This window comes from Hipposideros armiger, unplaced genomic scaffold, assembly GCF_001890085.2.
Source record: "Hipposideros armiger isolate ML-2016 unplaced genomic scaffold, ASM189008v1 scaffold_283, whole genome shotgun sequence".
Lineage (NCBI taxonomy): Eukaryota > Metazoa > Chordata > Mammalia > Chiroptera > Hipposideridae > Hipposideros > Hipposideros armiger.
In genome coordinates, this window is record NW_017731633.1 from 1213113 (window position 1) to 1223478 (window position 10366).

Consider the following 10366-nt stretch of genomic DNA (forward strand, 5'->3'; position numbering starts at 1 on the left):
ATCCGAACCGGAGCCCTCGGGCGTCCCAAGCCAGCTCTTAACCAATGTGGCACTCGGCCGGCCCAGAGCTCGCACTCTTGAGCAAGCTCTTAACCAACGGAGCCACTCGGCCCACCTGATTTAAAATTTTAATTAAATTTTTTTCATTAAGGCAATTAACACATTGCAGACTGGTGATGCAAATTTGCGTCGATATATTTAAATGCCCCGTCCTCAATGTGCTAAGACTATATTTTGAAGACTTTCAATTCAGTCCACAAAGAATGTCTTCATTTCCTTTGTCTTTTTTTAAAAAAAGATTTTTATTGGGGAATTGGGGGGATGGGAACAGTGCTGCGGAATTGGGGGAAGGGGAACAGAGAAGTTGCTGTCGTTTTGTTCTTCAGTCTAGTTGTGGAGGACGTTGCTTCACTGGCCCAAGTTGGCACCATCATTGCGCTCTTCCTGGGCGAGGCAGATAGGTCGCCGGCTTCTGGACAGTGGCTCACTGCGGCTGCTTGGCTGCTCACACTGGCTGCTGGCTACACACGGTAGCCCATGGCAACCCACTGCCACAGGGGCCGCAGACTACGCCATCACCAGCGACTCACGGCAGCCCAGCTCCAGGTTGAGCTTTTGCTCAGAATCTTAGCTGTGGAGGGCAGTGTCACTGGCCCTCATATGTGGGATCCGAACCGGGGCCCTCCGGCGTCCCAAGCCAGTTCTTAACCATCGTGCCACTCGGCCTGCCCTCCTTTGTCTTTTTTTTTTAACAGCTGAGTAATACTCCCCTAGATAGATTTAACAGCTCTCTACTGACTGACATTTAGGTTGTTTCTAGTCCTTTCTCTTATAACTGATGCTGCACTACCACATGTCATGTAATCACCATTACAAGCAAGATACAGAAGTTTCATCACCCCTCTCCAAGTTCTCATGCTACCCCTGCTTTGTAGTCAGTCCCTCCCCCTCTCCTGGCAACCAAGAATTTTCTCCCTGTTCATAGTTTTGTTTTGCAGAATAAATCTCCCCATTTAAAAATATTAAGTAATTGCAATAGTCTTAAAGTGCTGCCTGTGGACTTGAGACTGGAGCTGTTGGCAGGCATGCCCCACCCAGGATAAGCCCCAACATGCCCACTTCTAGCTCTAAACTTTAGGCCCGTGCCTAGGGAACGACTGCTGAGAAAAGACAAGATTTGTTTCCCTTTCCTTTTACGCGTTTTCTTGCGTAGGGCTCTTGCTGCCTCTTCTTTTTACCTTTGAAACCTTAAAGGAAACCTATTTCTTGGAGTGAAGAACTTGACAAAGGCCCTTTCTGCAAAGGGCCTGGCGTGTGAAAGAACAATGGGATTTCGGTTCCTTGTGGAAATCAAGGTGCAAGATGGACCATCCTAGACTTTTGTGGGGAGTGGGTGGTCTGTATCACACATGAACAAGATTGGAGTCCTTGAGGGGCTGAGAGAAAAAACTAGGACTCGGGTGGTTGAGGGAGCTTGGGGAAGAGGGTGAGAATTGGGGGTGTTTAGTGAAGGAGGGATGATTTGAAACTCTGGTTATGGAGAGGTTTGTGGGGTAACAGTATGAGAATATCTGGGGAGAAAGGGTATAAACAATGGTGGAAAGGGCAGGACTAAGCCTGGGGTGTGTGTGTGGGGTCTCTGGAGGTAGCTGACCTCTGGGTGGACTTGGCTTGGGCTATGTCCTTGAGCCATGGGAGTTTGGGTAAGTTGTGTCTTCTGAGCCTCAGTGGGCTGTTCTGGGAAATGGATGTAAGCATCCCTGTTCCAGGACTGTGGCAAGGACTCAAGGGGACCACAGATTGACAGGTCCAAAGGGCAAGGGCTCCTTGAATGTCGGCAGCAAGTGGGCCAGTTTCCAGGGACTGGGGGCCCAAGAGCGGGGTGTGTGGGCTCTTAGGGACCAAGGGAAGTTTGTAGAAGTGTCTGGGGGAACAAATGCTGGATTTGGGGGGCTCCCTAGGGTGCGAAGAAGACACCACCAGCCCTCCTACTGAAACATTTCCCTGCAACCAGATTCACCAACCGGTCTGCACCAGACAGGGGCTTCACCAAAAAGCCGTCAAGAACACTTCCTGGTCCTTAGATGAGACCTTTCACTGAAATGAAAAGAGATTGTATGTGCACTGAGATCTCACTTTGGTTGAAAAATATCATGTGTGAGCACCCAGAGAAAGACCTGGAAGGACGGGACCTAGGTATCCTCCAGGAGGCAGGAATGTTGTCTTTATTTTTTTAATCTTTGCTTGACTGTATGCTCTAATTTTCCACACCGCACAGGGATGCTTTTGATTCAGTGGTTATTAAACCAAATACAAAAAGCTTTAAGGGAGGTCCACCAGGCTCTGACCTCCTCTCCCTCCCTCCCCCCTTGCTTTGCTCCTCAAAGGGGCCAAGTACTTTACTGCTTTGCTGCCTCCTGGCCTTTGCACTTGCGGTTTCCTGTTCCTCTTCACCCTCCAGCAGGCAAGTATTGGGGGAGGGGGTTTGGCCACCTTCTCTAGACTGGCTGCTTGTTGCTCTCTCTCACAGCACATTATTTCCTTTAGGTGTGTTCTCATACTTGACTCTGGGAGAGATGTTCATGGACATCTCACCAGCTTCAAACTTGGCATAACTCAAAAGGTTGAGAAGGGGGACTACTTAGCATTTTAAAGTGGTGCCTTCATATGATGGCAGCTGAGGCTTTGACCTCTGGCCACTTAACCAATTTTAACGCTGTGCATTTGCATTCAATTCAGATTTTACTCTTAACGTGAGACCACATTAAATACTCTTATCCCACGCTTTCAAACTCGAGTCATTTCAGCACACCATCAGAACGCTGTCTGCGTGGGGGGGCCTCCTCTCCAGCCATGTCCCCAGGGCTTCAGCAGTGAATGAAGGTGCCGCATAGCCAGTCGCTTACAAGCCCTTTTATTTGGTCTCCTGTTCGCTCAGGCCTGCATCACTGGCCGTGACTTTTCTGCTTGCAGTTTCACTCCAGAGCCCGCGAAGCCCGTGCCGCCCTGGGGGAAGGCAGAGGTGAAAGCAGTCCGCAGGCTGCTGGTGGCAGTGAGGGTGTTCTAAGCAAGACCAAGCAGGACCCAGGAGAGGAAGGGAAGGGGCCTGGAGGGGGCGGGTCTTCTGGAAGGAGGGCGGAGTCCCGGGGTAGGAGGTGAGTGTATGGGAAGGTGAGGGGAGGGAACTGAAGGGGGTGTGTCTTATGGGAAGAGGGCGGAGCCTCAGGGGAGGGTGTCCAGAAAGGTGAGGGGGAGGGGTCTTGGAGAAGGGACAGGGAAGAAGGCACCCTGAAGGGGCCCTGCTCACCCGCTGCAGCACGATGATATCTCGGACGGTGAGTTTCTCCCCATTCACAGGGTCCACCATGTCCTTCCGAATCAACTTCTCCACACACTCAAGGGTGACTACGGCCCCACTGCGGCGAGGGTAAGGATTGGGACACGGATCAGAGGCATCGCCTTGAGAGGGGGGGCCACATCCCCAAGCCTGGCCCCTCCCCACAGGTCCCCATGTTGTCCCCCCCAGGTGACTTACGAGGGCCGCAGAACGGCGCATGGCGTGGCATTGCTCAGGCTGTCACGGGTCACAGCGCACACGTAGCGCTCACTTCGTGTGATGAGCCCCACACGGTCCACGGAGCCGTCGAGCAACGTGAAATGTACAGGCGTCAGGTCTGACATGCGCAGAGGCTTTCCGGACATGGGGCACGTCACAGTGCGCGACTGCGAGAAACAGAGGAAGGCAGGGTCAGCAGATAGGTCTGGGCCAGCAGATAAGTCTGGGCCAGGTGCAGGGAGGATGGGGTCCCGTGAGGTTGGGGAGAATGGGGGACCCTGACCCTCTCTGGCAAAGTGGGCACAGGAGCACTTGTTGGGGATGCTCACTGGCTTCTCCAGCTTGGTGGCTTTGGCCTCTGGGGTCAGCGATGGGATCCAGAAGCTGGGCAATGCTTTGTCCTTGTCTTTGCCTGTGGCTCCTGTGCTGGGACCAGGTTGGGTGTCATCTAAAGGGGGACAGAGGTTCAGATGCTGCACCTAGGGAAGTACCAGGCCCTGGGGGACCCCCACCTATATGCAAGCCCGTTCCCCCTTACCTGAGCCAATCCCTGAGGCGGTCTTGGGTGTGAAGGGGTTGAGGGGTCGGCTCACGATGGCTGCCTCCTTCTCCAGGAATCCCCGCACCTGGTCTTTCATGGCAGCTTGCTGCAGCTCTTTCTGTTCTTCCCGGCGGGCACCCCGCTGCTTCTCATAGGCCTGCAGGCAGCCGGGGAGAAGTGAGCTAGGCAAAGGCCCAGTGGGGCTCTGCTTGTGAACTCAGCATCAAAACCACCAACAACCTGTGTTCCCTCCCTCATCCCCCGTCACCTTCATTTGTCGAGCGATCTCCTTCTTCTGGTGCAAAATATACTCCAGGATTGCCTCACGCTCATACAGGTAGCCATCTGGACTGCAAAGAAAGGATGGGATGAGAAAACACGGGCCTGGCCCAGGCCACACAGCCAAGGGTTAACGATCACATACTAAACATCAGCTCCCTGCCCTGGGCACCCACTGAGCATATTACAGGCAGCAGCTCACTCAGTGCTCAGCTTAGCACTCTGAGTTGATGGCACTGTTTTAACTTTCCTGGCTTTGTAATATGCTCTGACGTGCAGGGAGAATCTTGTGAGGTGAAAGGTTACTCAGCAAGCCTGGCTTGTCCAAACTCTGCACATTCCAAACAAAGGACTGGCCCTTAGTGGGTTCTGGGAGGGAACCTCTAAACCTTTGGAGTGTCCTGCCTGATAAGAGTGTCTTTCTGTTCACCTGGGGGGCTTGGGCCATATGGTGTCAGCTTGATCTTTGGAAGGGCTGAAGACCAAGGTCAGCCACATGGGCAGTCGGCCATACCTTCATGACCAACTTCCAACAAAAACCCTGGACACCAAGGCTCGGGTGAGCTTCCCCGGTGGGCAGTACTCTGTGTGAGCTGTCACACATCCTTGCCAGGAGGATTAAGTACTGTTCCTGCAACTCCACTGGGAGAGACAACTGGAAGCTCGCATGTGGTCTCTCCTGGACTCTGTCCCATGTGTCCTTTTCCCACTGTTGATTTTAATTTGTATCATTTCACTGTAATAAGCTGTCACTGTGAGTTAACAGCTTTGCTGATTTCTGTGAGTTCTAGAGAATCACAGTACCTAAAGGTTACCTCAGGGACTCTGAACCACAGTCTACTCTCATCACTCTCGCTATAAAACAGACCTGTAATTGAGCACACATGTAGTCACTGGACTAAGTACCTTATACCCAATAACTCACTGAAGCCTTTGCTGGGCCAGAAGAGGCAGGTAACAGGAAGTGGTCCACACATGAGCTGTTCTTATGGGCCAGGCAATGTCCAAGAGCCCTCCCCTGTTACAACTGTATTCTTTTCCATGAAACATACCAGGATCACCCACATGTCTCAGATGAGAACAACGAGGCTCTGAGAGGTTAATGGCTTGTTCATAGCACCCTGACTGTGCAGGTGGCCAGACCCACCCTTGTAGCCCCCTCCCTGTAGTTCCCTTGCTCTTGCCACCTATGTTCCTAGCTCACGTGACAACAGGGTCATGGCAGGGCTGCAGAGAGAGGCAGCAGCAGTCGAAGTCCTTGACAGCATCCCGGCTCAGTCGAATGTTCTGGGTCCCGTAGCCTGAGGCCGCTGAGAACAGAGAAAGACAGAGGGATGGAGGGACAGGAGGAGACATGCCCCTCTCCAAACCCCAAGAGAGAGGCACAGAGAGAACTTGGAGGTGAGGGGATTCAGAGAGAAACAGGCAGCCAAGAGCTTGGGCTGTATGTCATCCACAGGAAGGTTGTGAATCCCCAGAGGATAAATGATAGGCTCCCCTAGGCTCTGTGACCAAGCTCAGGCGCCTGAACTTCTCTGGGCCTCAGTTTCCGCCTCTGGAATATGGCCATGATGACAGTGACCCCTTCCATGGAGAATTAGATGAGTTCACATACAGAGGCACAAACGCGGTGCCCTCCACATGGTGGTGGGTGGGGGGTTGCTGGTCACATGCACTGTCACTTATGTGTTCATGACCATCAGTCGGGGGAGAGACGTACGCACAGAATGCACAACCGGAGGTGCAGAGTGAGATGGTGACTTTGAGACACATTTCTGCTCCCCCCAACCCAGTACCTGTGTCCTTCTTCTTCTCATGGTAGGTGTAGACAGCCCCTGCTGTGCAGTTCTTGCCGTGCCGCGTCATCCTGGGGGTAGGAAGTTGTAGGGCTGTGGGAGCCAGAAGGAGCCCACACAGGGAGAACTGGACCGGACCTTTAAGGCCCTCAGAGCTGATCTGCACCCCTAGATGAGGTGGGGTAAGGGAAGACAGTTTTACACATGTTAAATGCTTAAGAAATTCCTATGCATTCCAAAAAAGAAACATCATTTTACCTTGAAAAAGGCCTGAAGTTTGCTTGTAGAAGTGGGTGTCAGCAGGAGTGTACCTTGTGAGTTACTATTAGGTGGTGGAAAGAGTTATCTGAAATCTGATGGAAAGTTCAAGCACCAAAAATGGATGAGTGTGGCTCCTCACAAATGCGGGAAACTGAGGTGCCTGGTTGGTGTTCAGGGTGCATATGTGTATGTGTTTTGTATGCCTACATGGTCATTTCAACTGAGTGCAAATTTCTGGGTTCACTTAGTCCTTGTCATGGATGAATTCACAAGCAGGCAAAGGTCAAATTTGCTGTGCCCTCAGATTGATCCCTAATGTATCAATCGCACTGGAATAAGTTCTGAGTTTTGAAAAGTAGCGTCAGAGCATAACTGACTGTATGTGGAACTCTGGCAAATCAATGTGAAAAAAGCAGCTACCCCAATAGGAAAACAAGCAAAGGATATGAAAAGATGCTTAAACTCTCTTCAGATGAAAACTACAGTGAGGTCTCATTTTACACCCATCATCAGGCTGGTGGGCGAAACTTCGACAGCTGAATAAGACTAAGGCTTGGTGAGGACATGGGGTTGGTCATGGGAACCCTCAGGCGATGCTGGAGGGAAGAGTAGACAGGGTCAGCTGTCCTGGAACACAGGCTGGTGGTACTTCAGCAAAATGGGTGTAGACACTTCTGCACTTGGTGTACATGCCCCAAAGACATTTTCAGAGACACTCGCAGAAAGCATGTACGAGGATGTTCAAAGCGGTGTTGTTTACACTGGAGGGGTGTGGAAGGCAACTAAATGTCCCTCCCTGGGAGAATGGATAGTGACTGCCTGTCATGGAGACTACCCAGCCATGAGATGCAACTGAGTAGGTGTGCCCAAAGAGCATCATGGATGGATCTTAAAGGCACAATGCTGGGTGGAAAAAGTAAGAAATAAAAACAAGATCACTAACAATGAACATGTGCACAAAACGATAGTTTAAAAAACACGTACAAACAAAAGGATCCACACATACTAGAATGTTTGCCCATGTAGGGGAGGGAAGTCACTAGGGTATAAACAAGAAAAATAAATAAACAAGAAGGAGGGGGACATACAGATCAAAGTGCAGACGATTAAGCAATATGACCTTCTGCTTGGGCTTGAGTCCAAGGTTGGCCCCCGACTTGCTGTGTGGCTCTGGACTGGTGATCTCCTTTTTTAAGCCCCAGTTTCTTTTGGTAAAAAGTGAGGATAACCAGGGGATCTAGCTGACAGGACTGGATTGCTGTGAGAGCTCAGTGAGGTCATGCTCAGAGCATGACACACAAGGGGTGTTCAGGAAATATTCTCTCCAGTTCTTTGGGTGCAAGGAAGATCCAGAAGGCAGGGGTGTGGGGTGGGTGTAGGGGGATGGGGGGACACAACCAAGGGCTCCCAAAATGTAAAAAGTAACTTCATCTTTATTTTCCCTTTCTGGTTATTTTCAGAAACTTGCCTTTCACTTTCAGAACTTGAAACACAAACCTCTACTTGAGCTATGGATATCGTTCGCCCCCTACTGGTGTCTTCCTCCCAGAAGCCAATTTTTGTTTTTAGATATATTTACATAGAATAGATGCACAGACCTTAAGAATGCAGTTTGGTGTGTTTTTGACAGATGTATGCACCCTTGTAGCCACTGCCCTAATAGAGATACAGAGAACTTTTTTTTATCACCCCAGAAGTGGCCAGTGTGCTGCTCGCAGAAGCAAACCTTGGTGAAACACCCGAACTAGACCCACGGTCCCCTCCTCCAACTTCCCCTCACCCCCAAGCTTTTGAGCAAGTGTCCAGCACCTGCTGCCTCCCTGGCTCACCTGCCACTGGCTCCTCCGCCCCAGCCCCCTGGCTTCCGCCCAGACCCCCCAACTGCCACTCATGAAGGTCGAGTTGACCTCTTCATGGACAAATTCCCCACTCTATTCTTAGTTGTCAACTGCCTTGACCCTCTGTGGCATTTGGCACTGAGCTGCTTGTCTGGTGGCCAAGAACAGGGTATTGCTACGACTTTGGCTTCATGGACCTCGACATTTTCCCTCTAAGAGAGAGAGAGGAACAGCTAGAGAGGGAGCATTATTTTTTTTTACCTTGCCAGGAAATAATGGGAATAATCACAAGGAACACTGCTTGATCCCTGACCACATGCCAACTCTCCGTGCCCCCATCTCTCATCAATCGTCCAACCTCAACTGCCCTCTGAAATCCGTCCCATCACCATCTCCACTTTGCAGATGAGCAAACTGAGGCCTAGAAGCGAAGCCATTTGCCGAAGGCCATGGTTCTCAAAGGAAGGTCCAGGGAACCTGTGGGTCCCTAAGATACTTTCAGGGGATCCACATATCTATTTCCATAACAGTAAAATGAATTTTCCTTTGTTCTTCTTATTCTGTCATGAGTGTATAGTGGAGTTTTCCAGAGGCTGTGTGATGTGTGAGGATGTCATCACTCTGAAGACTAACTAAATGTGTGCTTGTGCATCCTTGGGTTTTAAAAGTGTCTGTTGTGTTATGATAAATGAAAGAAATCAGGCACAAAAGCCGTATTTGTTGATTCCATTTAAATGAAATGTTCAGAATAGGCAAATTCTGAGACAGAAAGCGGATTGGTGGTTGGCACAGGCTGGGAGAAAGGGGGACGGGGAGTGATGGCTAAGGGGTGTGTGGTTTCTTTTGGGGGTGATGAAAATGTTTTGGAATCAGAAAGTGTGATGGTTACACAAAATAGTGAACATACTAAAAACCACTGAGTTGTACACTGTAAATGCGTGAATTTTGTGTTATATGAATATCTCAATAAAAATATTTTCTGATAGGGCAAATATTGATAGGCAGAATTCACACCAACAAAAGCTCTTTGGAGTCCTCAATGATTTTAAGATCCTGAGACCAGAAAGTTTGAGAACCACTGGCCAAGGGTCGAAGGGTTGGCAGGTGGCAGTGCCAGGATTTCGAAACTCCAGAAGCTGAGCTTTCAGCCACCGCGCTACACTGTCTCCTCAGTAAGACCAATTTCAAAATAGAAAACAGAACTAGTGCCATCTGCTGTTACTAGTACTTCGGAGAAGACACATCAAAGTAACATCAGTTATTCTTTATCATCATTTTCATTTTACAGGACAGAAAAAAAAGCTCATAGAATTGATGTCCCTGTTGGGAAGTGGCAGGGCCACGATTCGAACCCAAGCAGCCAGGCTCTGGAGCAGCCGTCCTAACCATGTGAAAACTATCAGTCCTCCTAGGAAGGTCACAACCTGAGAATTCCAATTTTTGTACAGTCTTCAAAACCCAGAGTATATTTTACTCTTTAAACACATCTCAATTCAGACAGTAAATTTCTATTGGAGATATTTGTCCTGTATTGAAGTTTCACAAAATGTACAGTTACGAATGTACCCCAGTTGTTCCAAACATCCTTAAAAGTTTTCTGAATCAAATATTGGTGCTTACATTTAAATTAATTAAAATGAAAGAATTAAAAGTATCAGTCCCTCAGTGGCACTAGCCACGTATCAAAGTGCTTCATAGCCTCTTGGGATCAGTGGCTACTGTATTGGAGAGCGTGAACAGCATGGTGCTAAGACAGAAAACATGACCACAATACCATTAACACATTAATAATTCCTTAACATCATCTACTATCCGGCTGGTGTTCAAATTTCTCTGAGTGTCTTCCAACTGTCCTTTTTTTGCACTTGGTTTGTTTGAATCCTGAAACAGTGGTTCTTAACTTCTTGGCGAGGTCAGCAATTCCTTTGAGACCCTAAAGGTGCTACAAGCCTCTCTCCCTAGAAAGCCATCCCAGGGGGCAGAGGCCTCTGTGTTAAAGGAACCTAAAGGGCTAATTACATTCAAGGAAATCAGAGAGAGAGGACGCGTTGAAAGTGGGAAGAATTCCCTAAGAACAAATGCAAGCGTCTGAGGG

General features: G+C 49.5%; 1 protein-coding gene across 3 annotated transcripts in view; it reads right to left on the bottom strand.

The window, feature by feature from the left end:
• Positions 1-823: 823 nt before the first annotated feature.
• Positions 824-10366, bottom strand: part of NOSIP (nitric oxide synthase interacting protein) — a 15125-nt gene continuing 5582 nt past the window's right edge. Inside the window, exons 1-9 of one of the 3 annotated variants that reach the window (XM_019658338.1) lie at positions 6431-7313; positions 6173-6340; positions 5581-5686; positions 4366-4447; positions 4095-4254; positions 3886-4004; positions 3536-3723; positions 3308-3416; positions 824-3006 (exon numbers count right to left, since the gene is read on the bottom strand). In XM_019658338.1, coding sequence (XP_019513883.1) covers positions 2935-3006; positions 3308-3416; positions 3536-3723; positions 3886-4004; positions 4095-4254; positions 4366-4447; positions 5581-5686; positions 6173-6242 — 906 coding nt within the window. In that variant the 5' untranslated portion in view covers positions 6243-6340; positions 6431-7313 and the 3' untranslated portion in view covers positions 824-2934. Of the gene's footprint in view, positions 3007-3307; positions 3417-3535; positions 3724-3885; positions 4005-4094; positions 4255-4365; positions 4448-5580; positions 5687-6172; positions 6341-6430; positions 7314-10366 lie in introns of those variants that run through there. The other 2 variants (XM_019658337.1, XM_019658339.1) reach the window with 2 other exon arrangements.